Source organism: Aquarana catesbeiana, linkage group LG01, assembly GCF_042186555.1.
Source record: "Aquarana catesbeiana isolate 2022-GZ linkage group LG01, ASM4218655v1, whole genome shotgun sequence".
NCBI classification, from domain to species: Eukaryota; Metazoa; Chordata; class Amphibia; order Anura; family Ranidae; genus Aquarana; species Aquarana catesbeiana.
The window spans coordinates 350264050-350291521 of NC_133324.1; the positions used below are offsets into that span (position 1 = coordinate 350264050).

The following is a 27472-nucleotide window of genomic DNA, read 5'->3' on the forward strand; positions in this document are numbered from 1 at the left end:
CATTTTTGTAATCTTGTAATAATAATTTTGTAATAGGATACCAAAATACATAGAAAATAATACACAACATAGCAGGACACTCAAAACTGTATGTTCCAAATGTGTGGAATTACTCAATTCCCTAGTAAGGTAAAGCCTTGGATTGAGTGGAAAGGAGTTTACTTTGTTAGCTTTTTATTTCTGTCTTTACAAGAAATGTGGGATGTGGTCATTACTTAGATGAGAAGACACAGACAGCAATGAAAACATTGCCAGATGTTCTAACTTTTCCCCAGTCCACTAAGATCGAGTTTCTATTGATGTCTCTGTCCTTGTTAGGAAGGTTTTTCAACATGTCTAGTCCCAACAAGAAATAAGGGGAAATCTCCCCAATGGGGATGCAGGCAGCAAAAAAACATTCCAAAACTCTTCTGCTCTATGCAAAATAAAACATAAAGTCTTGGCTAGAGTTAGGCTTTTCTTTCAAACTTCCTGTGTAGATAATCCAGTGCTAAACAAGAAACGGTCTACATTTATATTTCTTACTAAAGCAAGATTCCAACAGCACATGGGATCCCAATACTAAAGGTATATCCTAAAATTGACCTGTGGCCTTAAAAAAAAATGTGAGAAGGAAGGTATTTTATCACAGAAAAGACATACTATGTCTCTTCTACAATAAAGGGTTCATACCTTCAACATCTCAATCTTCTGTACATTGTATATTGAGCTACGAATTTGCTACAATTCCAAGTGATAGGATGAAATCATTCCCATGCACATGTGTTACATCATCCCAGGACCACCAATCTAGACGGCTGAAGAGTTTGAACCTGGAAGAAGCCAGGAGAAAATGTTGGCACCAGCTACAAAGCTTGCAGATGTAGCATAGCTGGAGTGGATGTATTTGTGGACTTTGGTTCCCCGTTAGGAACATAGACAGTTTAATCACCAAACGGGTATGCAGCCATAATTATGCTCAATTTACAAAGCTTCTACATACTATAAGGATCTTTATGGTAATTTTCGAATGTTATTGGTTAGCTTCATGAGTTGAGCTTTATGTGTAGATAATGTAGACTCAGCCAGTACAGAAGACATGGAACCATGGGCTTCTGGACTTGTTTCATGTACTGTATACAAAATTCACTTTGTAAAGGATCACGTGCAAGTAAAATTGAACAAAACAGGATTTTTGCTTGCATATGATTGGATGGTTGAAGTCAGCACAGTTTCACCTCAATCACTGTGATAAGTGAATTTTCGATGTGCAAAGTACAATTTTATTTAGTTTAGTGTATCAGGCAAAGCAGTGCTGACTACAATTATCTAATCATGGGTGAGCAATAGTCCTGCTTCTTTTTTTTTTTCTTGCACATTTTTCAGTATTCTTTGCAAAGTAAATTTTCATTCACTAAGATCAGTGAAAATTAACTTTCCAAAGTGAACATGTTTTACTCCTTTAGTAAATCAACCAGGTTCAAAGTGAGAAATTATCCTTTTCTCTAACCTTAAAGTGTTAAAGCAGTGGTCATCAACCCTGTCCTCAGGGCCCACTAACAGGCCAGGTTTTATGTATTACCTTGGGGAGATGCAGACTAGAATACTGCAATCACTGAGCAGCAAATTATATCATCTGTTATGTAGTTCAGTTATCTTGCAAACCTGGCCTGTTAGTGGGCCCAGAGGACAGGGGTGATGACCACTGTGTTAAAGGATAAGTTCACCATTGGGAACATGTTACATGTTACACTCATTTTTAGGGGGAACATGTTATGCCGCGTACACACAAGCGGACTTTACGGCAGACTTTGCCCGGCGGATGGGATTTCGTCAGACAATTCGATCGTGTGTGGGCTCCAGCGGACTTTGTTTGCTCAAAAGTTGGACGGACTTGAAACATGTTTTAAATCAATCCGTTGAAATCGAGTCCGGTCGAAAAGTCCACTCGTCTGTATGCTAGTTTGACGGACAAAAAGCCACGCTAGGGCAGCTATTGGCTACTGGCTATGAACTTCCTTATTTTAGTCCGGTCGTACGTCATCATGTACGAATTCGACAGACTTTGGTGGATTGTGTGTAGGCAAGTCCCTTCATTCAGAAAGTCCGTCGTAAAGTACGTCGAAAAGTCCGCCGGGCAAAGTCTGCCGTAAAGTCCGGCCGTGTGTACGTGGCATAACACTCCCCACTGCCCTCTATCCCCGTGACAGCAGTACAGGGAGTTCTGTGTACGAAAGAACTACAAGTACTGACATCCTTTGAGGCTGTCAACTTATAGTTCTCAATGAACTACCACAGCGCTGTTGAGTGTTCTGGTAGTTTATTGATTCTTCCTGTCAGTGTGAAACTGCCTGGTCGTACGATGTAGGGGCAGACAGGTCACACTGACTGTCTGCAGGAGACCTGCATTGCATCAGCGATGTGCTGATGGCTGGTGCAAAGCTTTCCAGGATCCTAAAAAAAATAGTAAATGCAAATTCTGTTTAACTGCAAATGTGCATTCATTTAATTTAGTTAAACATGACAATCTACACTGAAGAGAAGTTAAATATGACAGCAAATTGGACACAAAGGGAAAGAAAGTTGGAGATGTCACATTTGAAAGAAACAATGCTTTTTCAGTACCTGCAGTTCTCTATCCACTGCTCGAGACAGTTCATATGAGACCGTTTCGAGGAGGCGCTGAGCGGGGCCAGAAGGAGACAGCCAGCTGCCCGCTTCCAGGAGACGTGGTAATAACTGGTGAAAGGAACGAAATGGTTCAAAACAGATACACTGAAAAGGATGTATGAGACTATGGCATAATATATCTCCCTCTAGGATGCAAGATAACTTCCAGTGTGTGGGTCATTAAAGAAAAAAAGTATTACCAGTGCTATTTACGGTAATTAAGGGTCTTTCAGATCAGCATGCATAATTGCTTAATATTTGGAGATCGATGGCTTTATGATGACATCATACTGTAATATGACAGTATATTGCATCATTCCTTATAAGGTTGTTGCCATTAATATTGTAGTAAAACTGCTCTGCTAAACACCAGAATAATTTAGCACTGTTATGGACTGCATAAAGGGGGATGTAGCTATAATTACACATTATTCGATTATATATCCCCATGTGCTTAACATGTGGTATTCTGTATTTTCTTATATTCATTTATATATTTTATATTATATTATGGTTTCTTTTTAACAGTAAAAAATAATTGCTGGTCTGTGATCCAGGCAACAGCATGACTTGAGTGGATTAGTTTAGGAGAGGCTTACTGCCCGACAGTTCTTGGCATCTCGGAGAAGCTGTCTTGCGCATATGATATCTTCTTGGACAGTTTCCAGGTCACATGACCGCAAAGCATTAATGTGATCATGTATCAACATCGATAGTGTCTGCAGCATCTAATAGTGGGAGGTGGATAAAGGCAGAGAGAAAGACTGTTAGATTATGCAATTAAGGGATGGAATAGTGAAATGGGACTTCTATTACCTGTTCTGCGCTACTTGCTACTCCCTGTTGAAGTCGCAGTGCTCTTTGATCAGAGGTAACCAAAGTCTGAGAGTTTCGAAGGAGACAGCTGTGTATCTGAGAAAAATATTACATTATTGGATTGTTCTGTTCCTGTTCTTAAATCCATCCCCTAGCACCCATTCTCTGGGTCACTCAGTGTCAGTTTCTCTTCTCTTCTCCTTTGAGCCAATTTTCCCCTTTCTCCCCAATGCAATTAGAGTATGTCACTTCTTTTCCTAAAGAACTCATTTTTTAACATAAGTTTCCCTTCTGTTCCTGATCTGCTACTCCCCAACTGCACATTTCTTCGTTTACCTCTACTACAGCTTTCCACTTTAGCCTCAGATATGAATGTGCTTAGTCTTCCAATCCAAGCCTGCTCTCCATTTCTCATCTTTAGGCCCCTATACTGCATAAATTTCATCAGCTCTCCCATTAATGTCCCAGCTTCATCCAATTTTCATTACTGCTGTCATATCTCTGACATAATGCACATCCCCACTGTCCTGTGTCTCCAAAAAGTGATCCTAATAAAGTTTTCTCTCTCTTTTTTTGCTACACCATCCGCACCCACTCCGCTCTCAACTATCAATTACCATCTCCACACCATCTACCATCCTTTCTACCATAAGGGTTTATCCGTATACCCCTTCAACCACCAGTTTCCATTCCCTGCCACGTCATTACCTTTCATCCTACCCACTTCATCATAAATTTTCATCCACTATTCCTAGCACCTTCATAGCATGTGTAATATATCAAACCATTTTTTTCATATAGTCTTTTACAGGACAGATATTTAAATAAAAAAACTATTTGGGTGTTTCTTACCTATCAAGGTCATAAATAACACTAGAAATCATATCTCGATAGTAACATATCTGCAAAAATGTCTTTTAATTTGGTGGGCCCATCCCCTTGAATTGCTCTGCCAGTTCTGTTTTGCTAAATAGGCAAAAAATATAGGTTTCCACAAATGTAAAAAAACAGGCTTCCATGAACCAGCCATTTACCTTCCTCCAGGCACTTTCTGCTCTCTCAGGGTGTCTCTGGTAAGCCTGACAGATGTCTCCCACAGGAAAGGACATGAAGCGAAGTGTTTTATTTCTAGTTTGCATAAAAATTATTAATAATATCATTATGGTTTATTTAAGCCTCCGAGTCCATACATGAAAAGTCCCATTTTGCCAACTCACTTTTCAAGTGCTCTTGCCACATCCATAAACCCAGAAGCCGACACTGCATTCCTGTCCCAAAGCACAGATCTGGAGAAGGAGAAGGCATATTTTAGACAGGAGATTAAATATCGTATTGTAAGTCAGTATCTTATCTTTTATCATACTATAAGCATGATATCCTACAGTATTTAGAGCAGGCCTTTAGGAGCATCAGACATATAATATATAGAGTTTTTTTCTAGTTTGCTAGTAAACACATTAGAAAGAATAATAAAGATGACCAGTAGAATTTATTTAGTCCTAATGTCAATTCCTCCTTTTGTAACATTCTCCAATTAATCAGCTGTTTAATTATAAACCTGGTCCAACAGGAGGTATATTAATAACATTAACTGTATTTTTTCAGGGCTGAATTTCTATACTACTTCCCTCTGGGGCCAAAAGTCTTGTTCAAAAGTCTACTGCTTAGCCTTAGTGTCATACTAAGGCTGTGAGAAACTGTTGGTCCACTCTGTGTCAGTATGCCTAGATCCAATGCCTGAAGGGTAGGGCAAAGTGTAGAAATGCAGACCTAGACTTTGTGAACTGTAAGTATCCAGTATACTTTCCACCAATACACTGCAGACCAGTCTGGAATAAATTATATATTTTATCTATTATCTCTATTTTATATGATTGAGAATAACAATCAGCATCTGTGCTGCCCAAGCATGGCCTATGTTGACTATTTAGACACCCAGCCTTCTAAATTCTATAGTAGAACTCACCGTAGAGTACTGTTTATCTGTAAGGTTTTTCCTAGCATCTTCGCTCCAATATCTGACATTCCATTGCCGCTGATATCCAACTCTTGAAGAGATGTGTTGCTCCCAAGAGCATTAAGCACGATACAAGTGCGAGATTTTAGACGAGAGTCTGCGATAGACAGAGACTGCAGGCACTGAGAAGAAACATAATGTGACAATGCAAATTTACACGGTATTAGATTTCTGAATATTCAATTATTTATTAGTGTATATATTTTTTTTATAAGAAAGAGAACTAAAGTGCAATAATCTATAACAGCCAATGAAATGTTTGCCTGTGACAGTTCAGTGTATCCAGATTGGTTGAAGCTGATTTCTGATTAGCAGATCAAGTCAGAATAACCGCAATTGCTTCTGTGCTCTGAAAACAAATAGATCTATGCGCCACATAAAAAAATGCAATGCTTTTAAAGGTGCCCTAAATCAGTCATTACAGTTCATCTATTTACTAGTGATGAGCGATTGAAATTGAGAGTTTTAATTTCCCCAAATAATCAGCATAAAATGTAGGATTTTGTAAAAAATGTTGCCGTATTGGTGAAATACATTGACATAAATTGGGAAGGCAAAATAAAAATGTTTTTCCTGGCTTTAAATGGTGCAATGGGCTTTCAATGGCTCCTGAGAGTTATGAATGGGCCTTTTTTAACTGGACCTGTTCTTGTATCAAAAAACCCTTTATAAACTTCTTTTTTCCAAAAAACATACAACTTGGCCAGTGAAAAAAGTACAGCCAAATTAAATAAATAAACTAAATGAAAGAAATGAAACCATCCACAATACAGCAACCAAAAAAACTATATTGGTTTCAATGAGCTAACCTGAGAGTTTCCACTGTGGCGAAATTCCCCCAATGTTGAAATCCATTTTTCTGAAATCACTCGTCCCTACTATTTACACCCCCACTGTTTGCTAAATTTTTAATATGTCTTAACCCTCTCCAGGGTCCTAAAACAGATGTTTCTAGTATCAAGTGAAAGTAATGGGTAGGACCGGTGTGCAGGCTAAGGCATCGATTAGCTAGCTCTGTGCAACCGGTGACTCTATCTACACATTTATCAACCCAGCCTACATGTTGTTGTTTGGATCCATCCTGTTACCACTGAGAAAGGCCAAATCTGCTGAAAGGTAAGTATTCCAGTAGGCTTTTCATTAGGTTAGGTCAGATATCAGAATACTCAGTTATTGTTACACCATATTTCTGCTAAATTATCTCATAAGTGTTTAAATATGAAAAGTACCATTTTATAAAAGTACATTTTGCCACATGAAGAACACTACATCCCTATCCTAAACGGTTAACATTAGTTAATAAAAAAAACTCTTTTGTGACTTCTGAAGTCAGCCACATGTCTCCCGTGTAAGATTCAAAGAGAGCTGTTCATTTTTATTTCATCTGAGTCATTAATTCCCAGCTGGGGCTTCCTGCTTTATGCTAAGAGGATTTTTGTCACCGTTACTTGGGGAAAAATAATTGACAAGTTCATGTAAGGACCTAAAATACACAGGTCTCTTTAGTAAAGCAAACAGCGATGTACCAAGTGTATTAACCTAATGCAACATGTTCGATTTAATCCTTCCCTAGACTGACTTCTGTAGAGTGAAATCAGGTTCTATGGGTTACTGCAGTTTTAACATCACAGGCAATGCGTGTGTGTTCAGTCTTGTTCTACAACACCCACGCCATCCTGAAACCTGATTGATAGCCATCCCTGACAAGTAGTACTTTAACAAATTTGGGAAAAGCTTGCCATCATCTTGCAGCAAATAGACCAATGCCTACTATTATTATATCTGGTTATTAAACATATACACTCACCAAGCAATTAATTAGAAACACTACATACTAATACTAGTTAAGGCCTCCTTTTGTTCCTAAAACAACTTTCGTGGCAAGGATTCCCCATTCCCCAAACATTCATTAAAGATTCTGGTCCACGCCGACATCATTGCATCATGCAATTTCTGCATGATGCTGCAAATCTCCTGTTTTATCACATCCCAAGGGTATTTTAGTGAATTCAGATCTAGTGACTAACCTACCATCTGTGTGCCTCAGCAGAATTTGGATTCATCTGAGTCTAAGTTTTTACAGTCCTCAACTCTCTTTGGTTGCCTATCCAAGTTTTGGTGAGCCTTTGCCAATGTCATTTCAACCTTCTGCTCTTGTTTGACAGGTGTAGACCTCAACACGGTCTTCTTCTGTTGTAGCCCAATGGCCTCAATATGTTGTGCATTCGGAGGATGCCAGTCATAATCCCTGAAATCACATTTTTCCCCATTCTAGCGTTTGAGGCGAACATTGAATTAAGCTCCTGGCCTGTATCTGCATGATTTAATGTGCTACGCTGCTGCCACATGATTGGCTAATTAGATAACTGCATAAATAAGGAGGTGTGCAAGTGTTTCTAATAAATTGCTCAATGACTGTAATATTAAAGCTGAAGCTTAGTTAAATAGTTATTTTGTTATACAGCAACAGGGATGTATCTTACTTCTAATGAAGTGTGTTCCATGTCTGGCTGGCTGCTGCATAGCATCAAAATCTTTTCCTCACTGCTTTTGTGTCCTCCCCACAGAGCTGCTCTTCCGGCACTGCTGAGTTAATATCAGCCGTATATAAAAATGTTATACTGCTCATCTGCCTCCTCCATTCATTGAGCTCATACCATTCCTTCCCAGAATGCAAAGCATTTTGTGACTGGAAAACAGGCAGATGAATGACAAGATCTGCCTCATCCAATCACAGTACACTTTGAATTATGGGAAAGAATACTACATGTTCTATGAATAAAGGAGGCGTGTTGAACAGGACAAGCAAGGTGCATAACGCTTTCAAACTTGAAGCAGCTGATGTTAACTTTATAAGCGCCAGAAAATCAACATTGTGGGGAGGACCCAGCAGCACAGGGGAAAAGATTTTCACACTATGCAGCATCCATCCAGGCATGAGACACACTTTGTTACATGTTACCCTGTTTCCCCAAAAATAAGACCTAGCGTGATTGTCGGTGATGGCTGCAATATAAGCCCTACCCCCCAAATAAGCCCTACCTTGTTTCCCCAAAAATAAGCCCTACCCTGAAAATAAGACCTACAAGGACTTTAACTAGGGCTTATTTGGGGGGTAGGGCTTATATTGCAGCCATCACCGACAATCACGCTAGGTCTTATTTTCGGGGAAACAGGGTAGCAATATCTCTGGTGCTGCATAGCAAAAAAAATAAATTAAAGTTGGACTCAAGGCAAGCAGCTAAATGCACAGTTGAAATGAACTTATGTGAAATGTTTTATCTAACAAATGACATTTGACATTTAATACACCTCCACTAGACAATACAGCTAGGAGGGTGATGCTGCTTTTTTCTATTAGCGCTAAGGAATAGAGTGGTGTCATTTCCCTCCCTACAGCTTGCTGATTGGACAATTAAGGGCATTATTATGGTCACTATGCTCTCTCCATCCATCAGTGATTTTCTTATCAGCCCATGTGCATGGCATAGAGCAGGGATATGCAATTAGCGGACCTCCAGCTGTTGCAGAACTACAAGTCCCATAAGGCATAGCAAGACTCTAACAGCCACAAGCATGAAACGCAGAGGCAGAGGGATAATAGGACTTGTAGTTTTGCAACAGCTGGAGGTCCGTTAATTGCATATCCCTGGCATAGAGTGTAACTGGCACTGCTCCACAGGAGATGCTAATTTTTATTAGCTTTATATATGGTAAAATTGATTTTTATTCCCAAAATAAGGTCATTATATATTTTGAAAGGAAGTGCCTCAATCTGAATAAGTAGATAAAGGTAGGGGCGGGTACCATCATCCTTATGCTTATAGTGATGAAGGTATAGGGGATGTCAGGAACTACTCCAAACAATGCCCCATGACAGAGGGATTGTTAATGGACTATCTCGGTACCCAGGGAATGGACAATTAGATATAAAGAATATATATTTTATTATAGAAAACAAACTTGATACACATTAATACAAGCAATATATAAAAGATTGGTTGCATACAATAGCAAGATGATACAGACTAAACAGTGGGAACCCCACAAAGTAGTGGAGCCTCTGGAGATGTAGGTCCAAAACGTGATTCTCTACATATTTTGCGAAATGATTTGCTTCTGTTAAATATATATTTTAGATATTCCACAAAATGCTTTTGACATACTGTAGTTCTATTTAATCCTTATAATAGAGATTGCTCAGTGGGTGATTTTCTTCACTTTAAATATTTGTTAATTGCATCCCTTAGATTGTTTAGTATATGGATGTGCTTAGACAAACATAAGCATGGGCATAGATGTGTGTGAAAGCAAGTATTTTGCCCTCAAAGAAGTGTCTCAGCATTTCCAGCGGATACTGGTACATTAGGCCCAAAACATACTGTATTCCTTTTGTAATCTAATAATGTATCAGTTTATACTATTAATATCAACTGGGTTCTAAAAAAATCATGTACCAGTTAGACAAATTTTAAACACGTTATTTGGGTGATAGCAATAGCATCACTTTTTATATAATTTGTTCATTTTATATTTTATTCAGTTTAGTGTAGATGTATTAATAAATACTTTAAAAAGCCCAAGGATAAAAATGTATATTCCCATTAATGACGATTAGCCGGATTTTAACATGGGTCCATATGGTAGTTCAGTTTCTTCATCCTTCCAAACGGCAACTCTAAAAATACCCCATTTGCTTGAAAGGCTTGTTGATAGACTTATGTGGTTAAAAAATAGCCACAAAATTGAAAGGAATTGCAAGCAGTGCTTGATATTTGGAGCTTTGCCTACGTTTATCATGTTGTCTGCACTTGTCCAATCACTATTTTATATAACCTTCAAAATGTTTAAATACATTTTATATTATGAGAACCCACAATTGTTTAGTTTTTTTGACCAACAATAAAACTGTAATATATATGGCCAGCATTTAAAATAATCCATATTCATCAGGTATCTTGGAAATTTTATATAAGGCTAGGTTCGGATCAGGAATGCTCACAAAATCACATGCATTCTCGACCCACAGACAAACTGCGCTGCTTTTTCACAGACAAGCAGGGGTGCCATTAATTCTTAATGGCACCCCCATGCATCGGCAAACACAGCATGTTTTCACGTGCACTAAATCTCATGTGCCTTATGCAGTGTGATTTAAAGGAAGAGTCAGGGACTTCTTTCTCTGCGTTTCTGTGGGTAGGACAAGCCTAGTGAAATAAATGGACTACTTACATGCAGAATGCAGGTTGTACGAGTGTGAAACTAGCCTAATATTGATACATATAATTATATAATAATTAAAATGTTATCTAATATATTTTTTGAGGAATGATTTGTAGCTGTCTATTTTGTTAATATGTTTATATCGTGACTGCTATAGGGCCCAGAAGTGTAGGAGCCCATATCAGTAGAGCTACATAGTAACTATGAAGACAGCAATAGCAATTAGTGATAACATCTTGATAAAATTTATGTAAGCATTGTTTGGAAACCTCAATTTGATTGCTACTAAATTAGTATTTCTCTAGAGCAGCCTTTCTCAACTTGTTTACCCCGTAGGAACCCTTGAAATAATCATCATGTCCTAAGGAACTCCTGCTAAAGCAATTCATTGGTGTCAGTAGGAACGATGCTTCTTATATTGGTTGTCGGTGGGAAGAATGCTGCCCTTACAGTGATGGTTAGAATGCCACCCTTACAGGTAGGTGAAAAAACGTAATTGGTATCACGCAGTTGGCTCTGCAAAGTGGTGTTGAACCCTGAACTATGCAGACACCATCGAATAGGAGGCTAATCAGCAATAACACAAGGAACCTCTAGAAACCTCTGGAGGAACACTAGTTGTCCATGTCCTCACTGAGGCTATTTCCTCTTAGTTCCTTTCTTGGTAATACCGAATGGGGTTTATTTACAAAGCTGGAGAGTGCAAAATCAGGCCAATCAACTTCCAGGTTTTATTGCCAAAGCTTAACTGAACAAGCTGAGGTTAGAAGCTTATTGGTTTCTATGCAGATGTGAGCCTGATTTTGCACTCTCCAGCTTCAGTAAATAAACCCCAATGTGTCATGGTCAGACATTGGGGAAATGAAGCAAGTTCTGCATTAAGATCATGGCAAACTTTTTAACCTGTTGTTACTCTGTGCGAAACTTAATAAGGGTTGGCTGGAGTTGGGGAATAATTATAAACTGATAATGTACAAAGATATGCACTGAAAGATTTTACTGGTGGTTGGAGATGACCTTTAATATTAATAAATAAAATAAAAATCACAAACAGCTTATTTACTAACCAGATATGGTAATTATACAGCGCTGTAAATCTAGCTATCCTCCATAACATTGCTCTACAGGAAGAAATATACAAACAGCATGAATTGTTTTCTCCCTAGGGGATGCATAAATAGTAATACAGAAGCATAACATAGCATCTCACTCAGTGGTAGAGCTCACCCCAGGAAACTACATAACACAGTTGAAGGGGAAAACATCAGCACCTCCTCCTTCAGAATTACATGTGTCACTTCACTTCCAATCAAAGAGTGATGAATCACACAGTCATTTTTATTTGAGAAGCTCTGCAAGAGACTCTTTATGCAAGCCTCTGGCAATACATGGATCACACATTCATTGCAATAGCCTGCAATACACAGCATATTTTATAAGCAAACATATTGCTTTTACAGTGTGCAATGCTGCAGTGTGTTCCCTAGATTGTAATCATTTTGTCATAATCTTCAATATAATATTTTATTTGACAGTGAACCACTATAGCAAAAATGTTGTATTCTGATAATTGTTACTACATGTAATGATAGTATTTAGTATATTAAATATTTTTTATTCTACCTGCCTTTATTTATCTCATTTAAATGCAGATCAAGCTGTTTAGCCAAGTGACAGTGATTTAACCCCTTCACAAACATAATTATTAATGTTAAGTACGCATTACTCTTCAAATAATATAATATATTACCCCCTTCGCACCTAAGGATATAACAAATCTTAATGCCTCAGCCCAATTTTGCAACTTTGACATGTGTTATTAAAACTGTACATAATATCATCACAACTACTTTGTTCATTCAGGTGGATTATACCTTATTTTTTCAGGACAAATTGGACTTTAATTTGGTGGCTAATGGTAATGGATATCTCCTGATTTTTTTTTTTATTACCTAAGGAAAACTGGCCAAAAATAGTAAAAAACAATTTTTTTTTTAAATGTAACTGTATATTTCTTGCTACTACCATAACCTACCACCAAAGAACAACATAAAATAAATTCTCCTGCTCCTAACAATTGCAGTGATACCACATATGTGTTGTTGTTTGTACCCGTAGTACAGCCCATAAACAATTGTGCGCAATTTGCTTTTTTTTTTATCCCACCTAAAACACACAGACACTGACACTGATACTAATTTGTTTAAAAAAAAATCCTGGCCAAAAAATACTAACCCTGACCTTGGCCTTTGATCCTGACCCAAACACCCTGGGGCTGACCTTGATAAAACCTTGATTTAGGTTTTTTTTAATGTATTTTTTAATTACTATTATATTTTCTAAACACACTTTTTTTTTATCTCTGCAAGGACAGAGAAAGATACAACAGGGCAGTAGACATGGGGGTGGGCTTCACAGTGACTGATCACTGTGATAGCCAATCAGAGGCTATCACAGCAAACAGGTGACCTGAAATCGGCCTTTCCGGCTCCTGATCGTTAGAACAAAGGGAGATGCGCAACTATGCGGTCCCACAGAAAAAAGACCCGTCCAGTGAGGCCGCATATTTGCGTACAGTTGGCATGAAGGAGTTAATAAATTATGTAAATTCGGCAACAGACTTATTTGTTATTTCAGGAAATTTTGGGCAGGCCAGTGAATCAGCAGTGACAAGGGTAATAGTCACAGACACTTCCACCTTTTCTCTGGTTCAATCATTTTTTATTGAAAAAATTTTTTTTGGAAAACATAGAAACAAATTCAAGAACAGCAGTTTCATAATACAATCTCTGATGTCATGGTAATAAGTACATCTGGACGAGGCTACATACAAATAGTAAGCACATACTGGGCAGGAGTTATCTGTGAAATACAACCAGATTGACCACTGTAATGTTATCTGCCGGTTGCAGTCTCTTTACTTCAAAAATGTAAACTAATAATCTATACAGAAAGTGAGCAATCAGAGTCAAAAGTGTTTGCCAACCCCTAACTTAGAAGTACATCGGTATAGGGCCCACAACCGTTTCTAAGGCAAGATATTAACAAATGCTTCCTGGAATCGGACTCCATTTTCTAAAAATGGAGATATCAAATCTATAATAGCTATATAAAAGAGAGTGCATTCAAGGTATTGTATTCAGCTTACATCAGAGGAGGAGAGTACGGAAAAAGAAAGAAAGAGGAGAAAGAAAAAGAAAAAAGAGTAGTGGAAGGAAAAAGAAGGGAAGACTGGACCCACTCGATCCAACCACCGCCTGCCCCAACAAAGCCCACCATAGGATGGCAAATGGAGGTAATTAATCCAGGGGATCCAAACCCTCTCAAATCTGGCCTGTTTGGTGCAAAGGATGCTGTCTAATTTTTTCTGAAGCATAATCCAAGATTTTTTTTTGTTTAGTGGCTGCATAATTGATTGTAGGGGTTTTCCACACTCTGGCAATAGTCACCCTAGCCGCTAGGAAAAAAAAGAAAGTTAAGGTGCGAAGTTGTCTGAGGGTCTCTTCCGGGAGGCCTGTGACTCAGTATATAAAGTTAAAGATTCTGTTCTAATAACATTGGACCTTCAGACAAGACCACCAGACATGGTACATGGTGCCTTCCTGTTTACAGCCTCTAAAGCACAGGGGAGATTTGGCGGGGAACATTTTTGCAAGTTTCGATTGAACTATGTACAGTGGGAAAGCACTTTGTAGTTAGCTTCGACTAGCGTTGTATTAAGAATCCCCTTATGTGCCATAATCGACCACTGAACCCAGTCCTTCTCCTCAATTTCCATCCCCAGTTCCGCAACCCCAATCCCATGAGTTTACGCATGGGATTGGAAAAGAGGGAAAACATTTCAGAAATGCCCCCTTTTATTTGAGTTATTTGGCAGAAGTGGAATGTATTGTGGGGAGGCATTTCTAGAGTTTGGGTAAAATGCTCAATGGGCCTAAACCCTTTTTGATCAAGAAAGTGCGCAATCCTAGTGATCAAGGTTGAAACGTGTTTACATTTGGGGTCTGACACTGTGTCTTTTATGGACAACCAATAAATTCTGTAGATTTTAAAGAGCAAGCAAAGAGTTGCAGACTATCTCTTCTCATGCAATCCTGTAAAAGCCTTTGTTAGGCCACCACTGAAGGTTCTGGAGGGTTTGACCCAGTGAAACAGCTTATTATTACAGAGAGAGGCTACAGGTATATGAGGAGATTAAAGGGAATAAAGCTTGCAAGCCATGTCCCAAAAGCGGAGGGAATGTGATAATGTGGGGCACAGAATTGCCTGACAAACTTTGGGTGGGAGCCTAAAGAAGAGGTCTATAAGATGAGGGGGGCCCGCCAGAGCTTCGAGCCTACTCCAATCTAGTCTATAATTGGTGGAAAAATTTTAAATGAGGAATTAGTTGTGCAGCCCTGTTATATCTTTGGAGGTAAGGGACTCCCAAGCCCCCACAGGATTTGGAGGTATACATAGTCGAGCGGGTTACCCAGCATTCACTAGAGCCCTAAATAAATTTTAAAAACAGTGACTGAAGTTTGTTCATGTAAGAGGATCGCACCAATATTAGGAGTGGGGAAAAGTAATATAGTACTCTAGGGAGAGCGGTCCATTTTTTATCGTGGCTATCCTACCCATCCAGGTATGGGTGTGAGTGTGCTTCATGTGCAGTTCAGTTTCTAATTAAGTGTAGAGGGGGCCATAATTCACCTGAAACAGTAAGGAAAAGTCAGAGGTAAGTTGTATTCCCAGGTAAGGAAGTGCATGGGTGCATGATTGGAATGGGAAAGAAGCCTTAATAGACACCAATGTTGGGCCATCAAGGTTAATGTTTAGAGCTTCAGATTTGGTATTGTTCATCCTCAAACTGGATATAGCACCAAACTCTGATAAAAGTTTAAGTAAGTTAGACAAAGTTAATAACGGTTCTGTAATAAACAACAAGTCATCAGCAATTAAGGTGCATTTATGGAGTCTAGGTAATGATATTGACCCTGTACCCCGATCACAGATCATGCTGCTGAGTGCTCCCAAGGGCGCATGAGCGGGGGGACATACAAGTACATCCTCCTAGAATAAGGTGTGTTCTGCCTGGCCTTATATGAACAGTGGCTGAGTGGGAAGCGGTAAAAAGCAGTATTATTGGAACTTAACATTTCTTAGATGTGATGGCTGCATTAGTTTTCCTTTTTAGGCGTTCTTTCCTTTATTTTCACTTAATGACTTGGCCAGTAAGTCTGTTGTTTTTCAAAAGTACAAGCTCTCCTGCAGATGTAGCAACTAGATGGATGAGACAAACCATTTAACACTGACAGTGTTAGATTTAGTTAGATTTATTTATCATGTAAAACCTTTATCCCAAAAGGAGAAAAAAAATGTTGTTGTGACTACTTATAAAGTGTTAGCTGGAATTTGGCTTCAAATTGTTTAATGTATCTAAATATGTTAGTCAATCTAACACTCCCCTTCCCCCAGACTGACAGTGCTTCTGTGCAAAAATGCCCCTGAGCTCCTTCATCCAGAGCGGGGACACTCTAATACAGGAGGTGTGTTACTGGCCAGATCACTTGGTGGAAATAGAGGGTAAAAAAACCTTAAAAAGAAATCCAATGCAACCACCAAATCTAATGATTGGTAGGCTGCAATATATATTTTTTGTTTTGGGTTATTGGGTATTGCTTTAGGTGCTATAACAATTATTTAATGGGAGGCCATAGTACTACTTTAAAGTATATCTCCAGTCAATTTTTTTTTTATATAATACTATGGAGAAAAGGTGGAACCTACTGCGCCCTAAGGCCTCGCTGGGGGATTTTCTCTTACTTTATAGTATGTTCTTGTGACAATGTTGACACCACGACAGACAGTGGAAAAAAATCTGCAACAATGACACCAACGGCAATGAAAACATTCTTTTAATCAAACTAGGAAAAACTAGGAAATCATCAGTCTGCCATTTATTGTCTCTGTCCATGTTAAACATATACTATTATATATACCGTTACTTCATGACAAGTGTATGGAAGTCTCTCCGATGGCAACATGTCTGTATCATGAGAACAATTATAGTCTATGCTTTAACATTATTTTTTTTCCAGTTGTGGATATATCTCAGAAACACTTACACAGTCTTCATCCTGAAGAACATTTACAATCCTCTGCAGAACCTCTTCAAGCACTCTAAGTGAAAAATTTTAAAGAAGAATGAGCATGAGCAATAAAGCATTAAATACAATTCAATACATTCATGTCTAAACACCTGTAATAACCTCTCCAATAAAATGGTTTTGAAATGTGAAGAACATGCATTCTTCATTCCTTATTTTCTATCTTATCTGCTCTTCCACTGAGGCCCAGTTTAGATTGATAGATGGAAGGAATTTCCCTTCTTTAAGCAGAGCACATGGAATAAATTATGGAATCACTCAACTCTGAGGAAAAAATTATGGAATCACCCTGTAAATTTTCATTACAAACACTAACACCTGCATCAGATTAAATCTGCTTGTTAGTATGTAGGTAAAGAGGGTAAATCATCACGCAGTGTTGCACAAGATGTTGGTTGTTCACAGTCGGCTGTGTCTAAAACATGGACCAAATACAAAAAACATGGGAAGGTGGTTAAAGGCAAGCATACTGGTAGACCAAGGAAGACATCAAAGCGTCAAGACAAAAAAATTAAAGCAATATGCCTTGAAAACAGAAAATGTACAACAAAACAAATGAGGAACAAAGGAGAGGAAACTGGAGTCAACATCTGTGACCGAACTGTAAGAAACCGCCTAAAGGAAATGGGATTTACATACAGAAAAGCTAAAAGAAAGCCATCTCTAACACCTAAACACAAAAGAACAAGGTTACAATGGGCTAAGGAAAGGCAATCGTGGACTGTGGATGATTGGATGAAAGTCATATTCAGTGATGAATCTCCAATCTGCATTGGGCAAGGTGATGATGCTGGAACTTTTGTTTGGTGCCGTTCCAATGAGATTTATGCAGACGACTGTCTGAAGAAAACATGCAAATTTCCACAGTCAATTATGATATGGGGCTGCATGTCAGGTAAAGGCACTGGGGAGATGGCTGTCATTAAATCTTCAATAAATGCACAGGTTTACATTGAAATTTTGGACACTTTTCTTATCCCATCTATTGAAAGGATGTTTGGGGATGATGAAATCATTTATCAAGATGATAATGCATCTTGCCATAGAGCAAAAACTGTGAAAAAAATCCTTGAAGAAAGACACATAAGATCAATGTCATGGCCTGCAAACAGTCCGGATCTCAATCTAATTGAAAATCTGTGGTGGAAGTTAAAGAAAATGGTCCATGACAAGGCTCCAACCTGCAAAGATGAATTGGCAACAGCAATCAGAGAAGGCTGGAGCCAGATTGATGAAGAGTACTGTTTATCAGTCATTAAGTCAATGCCTCAGAGACTGCAAGCAGTTATAAAAGCTAGAGGTGGTGCAACAAAGTATTAGTGATGTGTTGGAGTGTTATTTTGTTTGTTTTTCATGATTCCATAATTTTTTCCTCAGAATTGAGTGATTCCATAGTTTATTCCCTGTGCTTGTTCTATAAATCTAACTGTTACTGGCCACCACAATTATTTTTCTTGATTTCTTTTAGTGTTGGGGGGCAGCACTACGGTATAGTAACACAATAATAATAAAAATTAACATAAGATAGAAAATAAATCAAATGCCATTTTTCAAAAGAGAAAACACCCTTACCGTGACTTAACTGAGAAATTTTTGCCCATGGAGAGATGCTTAAGGTGTCTACTTCTGCCCAGAGCTGGGACAAGTGAAAGCAAATGAGAATCCAAGCCTGACAGAAATTTAAAAAAAAAATCACAGAGATTATTTTAAAAGTGAAAAACTGCACCCAAAAAGAAAAAAAAAAGAAAAAGAATATTAATATCTATATGGAAATATTCATATGGGTGTAGCACCCTCTACCTTAGGTAGGTAGGTGCAAGAGTAGTGGGTTTGTTGTGTACTGTCAGCGCAGGTAAATTTAGGCAGGCCTATGCAGACATCCCAACCTGCAAAAACTAATTTCAGGGAGGTGGCGCTTTAATCCCCCCCACCCCCCGGCAAAATATTTTTTAAACCACCTTTTTAATATTTTAATATTTTTCCACAGTGCTTCTGGGGAAGGGGGTGGGTGGTATGTGGCAGTGGACGGTGTCAGTAGTTTTTTTATTTTTAATAATTGATTTTTTTTACAATTTACAGTAAATGGTTTCTTAATTTTTTTTCACAATGCTTTTTGGGGGTAGGGGGGTAGGGCAGTGGACAGTGTTGGTAGGGCAGGGGAGAGGGGTGTCAGTAGTTTTTTATTTTTATTTTTTACACTTTTTAATTTTTTAGAATTTTTTTAGAATTTTTTTTATAATTTTTGGGGGGCTTTGGTGAGATGTCAGCCTATACACTTGTTAATTTTTTTACTTCGAAGCAGATTTTATATATATATATATATATATATATATATATATATATATATATATATATATACACAGTATCTCACAAAAGTGAGTATACCCCTGACATTTTTGTAAATATTTTATTCTATCTTTTCATGTAACAACACTGATGATACTTTGCTACAATGTAAAGTAGTGAGTGTACAGCTTGTATAACAGTGTAAATTTGCTGTCCCTTCAAAATAATTCAACACACAGCCATTAATGTCTAAACCGCTGGCAACAAAAGTGAGTACACCCCCAAGTGAAAATGTCCAAATGGGACCCAAAGAGTCAATATTTTGTGTGGCCATCATTATTTTCCAACACTGCCTTAACCCTCTTGGGCATGGAGTTTACCAGAGCTTCAAAGGCTGCCACTGGAGTCCTCTTCCGCTCCTCCATGACGACAACATGTTGTCACATGAAAAGATATAATAAAATATTTACAAAAATGTGAAGGGTGTACTGCTCTGCTCTGAAATAAAGTAAAAAAAAATAACAAATAAACAAACAGTGTGTATGTGTGTGTGTATGTGTATGTATATATATATATATATATATATATATATATATATATATATACATTTTTGTCCTATGCTGTAAGGAGGTGTTTTTCTTCGGAAAATGGTGGCGCCTGGCCTGAGACCGGAGACTCAACACAAGAAGAACGTTTGTCCTTTGTTCTCTAGCGTTTGAGTATTCTCCCATTAAAATGAATGCAATTTGGTCCACCACAAAATGGCCGCCAGCCGGAGCCACAATTACAAGGACAGATTGTTTAGTGTTGATGGGGATGCTAGGAGCGGAAGCTGTTTGCAGAGATGTCTGCGGGGACAGAGTCATTCTTCACAGCTGTTCCCTGCCACACCGATCATTCCTGGGAGATCGGGAGGCGTTTGCGGGTGTGAGGGAGCCGCCGAAGAAATGCGGGAGTCTCCCGCACCTTGCGGGAGACTTGAAATGTCCGCCTATGCTGTGAGATAGGCATTTTGTTTTGATGTGGGGGCAAGGGAGTGGTTTAGTGTAGCAGCAGGTGACTGACATGTGCTTCAGCTCTTGGGCGCCTCCTCTGGTTTTCAGAAGGTTCTGGAAAAGAGGCAGGGCAGAGAGCTGGAGTGACATGGGGTGTATGTGGGAGACCTGACCAATCCCCAACTAGGATTGGCAGGCCTCCTATATATATCATTGGTCAGCCTGCTGTGGGAGGAGTTGTCGGGTGGAAGAACTGAATGATGGAGTGTTAGACTGTCGTGGTCTGAGGGAACCCCCTTTCTGGGGGAGGGGGGTGTACCTCAGGCCTGGAGCTCGTGAGCTGGGAGGGAGCCTCTTATTACAAAGTTATTGAGAGGTGTCCGTCCTGGAACAGAAGCAGGAAAGAGGACAGTTGGAAGCACTGCCAGGCAAATCATTCAGGGGGGATCCATGCCGGGGTCGGTGAGTGAGAAGAACAATGTGAAGCTCTGGGAAAGACATGCCAGGAGTTGGATGTGGAGCCAGAGGGAGAGACTGTGGTGTTGTTTTGGAGTCAAGTCGTTGGAGCCACGAGGGTTGGCAGGATTTGCATTGGACGTGCTGGGATCAGTAGTCCACCAAGTGTCAGTAAGCACATTCCTATATACTAAAATGGTTGCTGGTTTTTTCTCACAATCAGCTACTTTGAATAAGTATTTATTTTTAAAAGAGAATCTATATTTAAATTCTATCCATAGGTTTGCCTTCTTCCCTGTTTTTGCTCCAGTGTACCGCTGCGGCCAGCACGCATCCAGGACGGACAGGGTAGGTGTAAGGTTAACTTTACATATCCACAATTTGAGGGATTGAAACATATTGATGAACTATCCAGAGAACAGCACTTCATATATATAAAAATTATAACCATCTGTCATCATATTTTCAAATACTTCCGTTCTCCCTTTTTACCATTGGTTCTAAAACAAGCAACGTCAACATCACAGGTAGGTGATCAATTGATCAATCTATACAGTTAGATATTGACACAAAAAGATGCATGGTAACTTACCTATTACACTTTCTTAATTAATTCAGATGAATTCCTCTTTCCAATTAAGCCCCTGAAGAAGGACTGAATTTTAATATATCCCGAAACGCGTTGGGCTGGCAAAGAGTTTCCATCGTTTAAATACCACCGTGCAGTGGAATACAATTAATGGGCCTAAAAAGCCCCGACTGTAGGAATATCATTGTCTAGTTGAACATAATCAGTACTGTTTTTGAATTATATGTATTATATATGTTTCCGTTGCTTGGAATGTCTTGTTTTTATAATCTTTAAATAAAAATACTGTTTTTACTCTTATATGAGATCACAATCTATACAATTTCTTGTGCAAGTGCCGGAAAAATCCAGTTAGGGGAATTTCCTTTTTTAGTTAATCCGTCCTGGAACAGAAGCAGGAAAGAGGACAATTGGAAGCACTGCCAGGCAAATCATTCAGGGGGGATCCATGCCGGGGTCGGTGAGTGAGAAGAACAATGTGAAGCTCTGGGAAAGACATGCCAGGAGTTGGATGTGGAGCCAGAGGGAGAGACTGTGGTGTTGTTTTGGAGTCAAGTCGTTGGAGCCACGAGGGTTGGCAGGATTTGTATTGGACGTGCTGGGATCACTAGTCCACCAAGTGTCAGTAAGCACATTCCTATATACTAAAATGGTTGCTATCACAAAGGGGTCTGCAGACCCCTGCCTGTAACGGGCTATTAGGAAAACGTTAAGACTTATTCAGAGTGAGGCCTAGCCATGTGCTAATGGAGACAGGAACCTAGATTTGGACAGTGAAGTGAAGCAAGTGATCTCAAGTAGTGTGCTGGAGGAGATGTGCAGAGGAAGAGACTGTCAAATCTAGACTCAACCAACATTAATTTCTTTGAGAAGTATTCATTATCTGGGCATTCCATCTCCCTTTTCCCCATCCAAGTTTAATCCCCTAATAAAAACAACAAAAACAAGCAAGAGACGGTTCATTATCTGGGAAAGTATGCCAAAATGGATGTCTGACCAGCAGGGTGAAATGTGTGGATGCTAGTGCACGCAGCAACCCCACGGGGGCACAGTTACATGGGAATAAAATAATGGAGCAGAAAAAAATACATACAGTAGATATCAGTAGAATAGGTAGTACCATTATTTACATTGCACTTTTGGAGCTACGGTGAATGATGTTATAACCAAGAGTAGATAACACCGATACATAAAAAATCTAGAGCAACAAATGCACATTTACAGCATAAACAAGGTATAGTAGAAATGATGACCCTGCACTGAATAAATTCTTATTCAAAAATAAAAATTAGAAACACCACCCATGAACATAAGGCAGAAGTCAGAGAGATGCACATTGATTTCAATCAAAAATGATCTTTTCACAGATCTATTACATATTTAGGTAATCAAACTGTCATATACAGTACTATTAAAGGTGAATTCCGTACATCATAGTACTGCCACATGAGCATTTTTAGTAAGTTTTTTTGTTGTTTTTTGGTAAATGTATACTGTTTAAGAGACAATTCAGGAGGTTACTTGTACAACAAGTCTTCTGAACCTTATGACTGGGGAGCAAAAAAATAGTTGGTCAGTAAAAATAATATATTAAACCCAGATTTTTTTGCATGCGTCACAAGCTTAGCTATAAGGGAGTTTAAAGGCCTTAAGGTGTGGAAAGTGTAGAATAGCACAATGAAAAGTTTCCAAAGAAAAAGGAGGAGAATGGAGGGGTCAGAGTAAAATAGGGCCCAGTGGGAAAGAGAAGAGAAATGTACAGTACTGTATATATAGCACAGACAGCAGAAACAAATAGGTTATTAAAGCAAAACACTTCTTACCATTATCAGATATATTCAGGCTTCCAACACTGCTAATGGGAGGAAAATGGTCCTGTAATATCTGAGCACCTGCAGCACGTAACTGAAACCATATGGAAGCACTGGCATAAGTTGGTTGGTTTTCAAATAGTCATAAAGTAAATTAAAACAATACAGCTCATGAAAAATTATGATGCCAAATATTTATTTAGAAATTGTTATGCTTAAAATGAGAATGGCAACACATTTTACAATTTTACGTCCAAATCTAAATATTCATGTAAGCTGAAGAAGGCTCTGTGTATAGCATTTGCATTTTACTCTAAATACACAAATGTGTAAGAATTACTACAGCAATGTAGTAAATCTTACACATTTGTGTTATAATGCCACCTTCAAGAGGTTGGGACACTGGCAAACAAAAAACATTAAAGTGATTGTAAATTCTCCTTTTTTTGTGTTTAAAAATAACAAACATGTTATACTTACCTGCTCTGTGTAGCGATTTTGCACAAAGCAGCCCAAATCCTCCTCTTCTCGGGTCCCTCTTCGGTGCTCCTGGCCCATCCCTCCTGCTTAGTGCCCCCACAGCAAGCAGCTTGCTATTGGGGGGCAACTGAGTCAAGCTGCAGCTCCGTGTGTCCATTCAGACAAGGTGCTGCAGTTCAACCCTGCCCCCTCCCTCTCCTCGTTGGCTTACTGACTTTGACAGTAGCCGATGGGGCCCCTGCTATGTCTCAGGCCTGGATGGCCAAGGCACACATGTACATCGTTGGATTGAATTGGGGCTCAGGTTAGTATTAGGGGGGCTGAGGGGGGCTGCTGCACATGCATTAAGATAAAAAACCTTCTGCCTTTGCAACCAGTTTAAGCCATCTCCTGTATAACCCCACCTCCACATGTCATGTCTCATTTTTGTAAGCAAGAACTTCAAGAGGACAAAAATGCTGAGGGGACCTGCCTCCCTTAATAGACTTTAGGTAAAAAATCTTGTTTTCTTTATCATCCACTGAGGGACACGGAAATGCAGTATTTCTTAGACATTGGGGACGTCCAACAGCAGTTTAGCTGAGGGGTGAGTGATAGCCACTGAGATATCCAATAAGTATGGAGATCATACTACCAGGGAATCTCAACAGATCAGCATCTGAAAGAAGGTTGGATAAAAAAGGGCCAATCAAATATGAAGAAGGTGGCTCAACCAGGTGATCCAGTTCAGGACAGGTAGATACTACTGAGGGCAAACGGCAAAATATTAGCCTCAATTACCAATGCAGAGTATGACCAATCGTTCACCATAATGAAAATAGGTGGAACAAGCTAACTGAATGGGAGAAAAAAATCTAGACCAACAGGTAAGGTGGTCAACAAAATGAATATCCTCAACCTTTGACATTAGGGAAAGCAAGGTTTATTAGAAGGATGTGAGAAGCCTCTTAAATCTAAAATCTAAAGGAAGCTTTTGGTGATCAACAACACCAATAAAAAAGGGTAGGCAGGGGTGAGGATGTAACATAAAGTATGCTGGAGTATAAAGACATCCCAACCAAAATGATGGGGAGGAGTCCTTCCAACCAACACCCATAGATGTTTAGAGGTGTAGTAACTATACTGAAAATGTACCTGACCAATGATTAAATATCTGTTTCTAAAAATCATTAAACTTAGCCCAACTCCTCTGTAGATGAGTTGGGTGTAGAAATCCCAGTACTGGTACTAGGAATATTATCCTAATAGATGAAGAGAAGTGTAGCTCAATGCCCTAGTCAGACGAAATATTTTTTGGCTCTGCTGTACTCAGAGGAGCATCAATCTATTTTCTAGGTCTGGCCAGGTTTCCCTAAGCTTGGTGGTTGATTTCTCTTATCTGCCTCTGGAAGAAGCTTCCAAAAATAGAGTAGGAGGGTCAAGATAAATGTTTGGCTTGTTCCGCACGTTTTTTTTTTTTCTTCTGGGGCTACTCCCCCTGGAAGGCAGCCGATGTACCGAAGAGCTGTTGCTGGGCCTCAGCATGTGCTTTGCTGGAGGACACTACCTTAGGGAGCTAGGATAGGGAAGGACCCCTATATTATTGAAGAGTGTTGCATGGAAGCTAGTTGGTGACAGTTGTCCTTGGATATTGTGATTAGGACCTTTGCCTAGGACTCTTGGTATGCATGTGCTTTGGGATTTGAATGCCAGAGTTTGCTGCAAGGACTTGAACTGCTTATACAGACTCTCAGATTAGCTGACTATCCTCTCTACCTCCAGCAAAGACTGCTGCTAATAGATTTGTGCTTGTGAATCTGTCCTCCTGTACTTGCTGGCATTCTTGAAGTATTCTGTACCCTCATCCCTCTCTCCTTGTTCATTTACTGAAATACATCTAAAAAACACATCCCCTGAATGGAGCCTTTTGTTTGTCAGTGTGCTTGGAACTGGTGTCTGGGCTGGACACCTTCTGAACAGGTAGGGGAGACCTGGGTTATTTCCAGCAGTCCTTCGGTTTAAGCGCTACAAATGGGGGCTTGTTCTGGAAACACCTACTAGTTCATGCTACCGTTGCCCATAGCAACAGACAGAAGATTGTGGATTTTTGTCTGTTTTGTGCTTATGGAATAACCAACTGAGGGATCCCCTGATAACTTACAAGGCTGTCTATTCCATAAAATCAAACTCAGGGATTAGATAGGATGATATATCCTTTAGGACAGGGATCTCCATCCTACATCCCTCCAGCTGTTGTGGAACTACACGTCCCATGAGGCATTGTAAAACTCTGACATTCACAGACATGACTAGGCATGATGGGAATTGTAGTTCCTGAACAACTAGAGGGCCATAGTTTGGAGACCCCTGCTTTAGGAGAATCCTCCCAGGATAAGGGGAAAGGGATAATGCTCACCCTCCAGCTTAGTGCCTTGCCCAAATATCATATTCTCGAATTGAGAAGGAAATTTGAAAAAGAACTGTGAGACAGTATAGGAAGGGGGAGTACATGAAGTTAAGTTTCTAACAATCCCGCAAACCCCTAAGAAGTGAATGGGAAAGAATCTGCTGACATCAGTGCTTACCTCCTTCAGTCTTAAACGTGTCACAGCTCTGAAACTAGAGAGTGCTCTGCAGCTAACTAACCCAGTATACAAAGGTATTTAAAGCGCCGCAATGCAGAGCCCAGTGCCCGAAGGTCACATTACAGGCTAACTTTGACACATCCAGAGGCCTATTCGCTACACAAATCTTCAGAGACTGGGTCACACCAGAGGCTGTGCCATGGCTCTGGATTTTCGAGAATGAGTGCTCTGCAGTTATCTAACACAGTACTCAAAATTCTAAAAAGTGCCACAGTTCAGAGCCCAGTGCTCAAATGTCACATTCCAGGATGGCTCTGCAAGATTTCGGTCCAGTTGGGTCCTGGTATGGCCTCCAAAGCTATTGCTGAGAGCTTGCCAATTGTATAGCTGCTATGCAAGTAGGGTTTTTGTAGTCAACAAAGAAAAAAAATGGCTGTGTAAAAAGAAACTTGACTGAAGAGAAAAAAATATATATAAGAATAAAAAGGCTTCTAAAAATATAGTTCGATTTTATTTCACCATAGCCGAAGAAGAGGCTTCCAACCTCCTAGGAAGCTAACAAAAACCAAACTGAGGCACAGCAGTTGAAGACAGGGTTAAACTAAGTCTGACAATGTTTTTGTTTGCCAGTGCCCAAACCTCCTGAAGGCAGCAGTATAACCCAGATTTCTAAAAATGATCACATGCAGAAGAAAAAAGAAAGAAGAAAAATGTTTGAAAAAAATCTTAACATTGGCCATTCAAATTCACATAAAATTGCAAAATGCTCTTTACAGTCACCTAGCTAAATCTTACCTCGCAGCTGCTTAAGTCAAGGTGAACATCCTGGAGGTGAGTGTTAGAACATAAACCCTGCAACATGGCCCTGGAAGAGAAACACTAAGTTAATTATATCAGCATACTGCTTAATGTAGCCTTCATTCAAGTCACTAAAGACTTCTACAGTGTTATGCCTACTTGCATATATGAAAACATTTTAAATCTCTGCAAGCGCAGTATCATGTACAAACAATATTTGAATTTTCTGTCTCTCTTCAGGGCTTAACCACATTAATATGTTTTTGCATCCCAGGGCACATGGAACATCCATCCTAAACATCACTGTTAATCTAGGCATATAAAAGATGCAACAGAACACATCAAAGTGTGTGTATATAAGGTCTTAAGGTACATGCATTCTGACGCTTTCAACAAGCAGAGTGGCGTGAATAAGCGCTGTACTCCCACCTGTGATTGTCTCTGTGGACATGGAGAAGGGGTATAAAGAATCTGACTAGCATGAGAACCGGACATTGCACTAGCTGTGCTGATTAAAATTCAATGCAACACAATTGCCAGATGGCAGAATAAATTATGTCAGATCTTTCAAGGATCATAGTGGATAAACAGGATATGTGGTGTGCATAAGGTAAGCTCTGGTACATTAATAAATATATA

The 27472-nt window shown here is 39.3% G+C and overlaps 1 protein-coding gene across 4 annotated transcripts in view; it reads right to left on the minus strand.

The window, feature by feature from the left end:
• CARMIL3 (capping protein regulator and myosin 1 linker 3) overlaps positions 1-27472 on the minus strand; it is a 150490-nt gene that overhangs the window by 24002 nt on the left and 99016 nt on the right. For all 4 annotated transcript variants that reach the window (XR_012244587.1, XM_073632554.1, XM_073632564.1 and 1 more), the window contains exons 17-26: positions 26831-26900; positions 23004-23085; positions 18427-18523; positions 16813-16867; positions 5432-5604; positions 4683-4751; positions 4500-4593; positions 3466-3561; positions 3249-3377; positions 2605-2718 (exon numbers count right to left, since the gene is read on the minus strand). Coding sequence is in view for 3 of the 4 variants with exons in the window: in XM_073632554.1 (XP_073488655.1) it covers positions 2605-2718; positions 3249-3377; positions 3466-3561; positions 4500-4593; positions 4683-4751; positions 5432-5604; positions 16813-16867; positions 18427-18523; positions 23004-23085; positions 26831-26900 (979 nt within the window). In the remaining variant the exon portion in view is untranslated. The remainder of the gene's footprint in view (positions 1-2604; positions 2719-3248; positions 3378-3465; positions 3562-4499; positions 4594-4682; positions 4752-5431; positions 5605-16812; positions 16868-18426; positions 18524-23003; positions 23086-26830; positions 26901-27472) is intronic.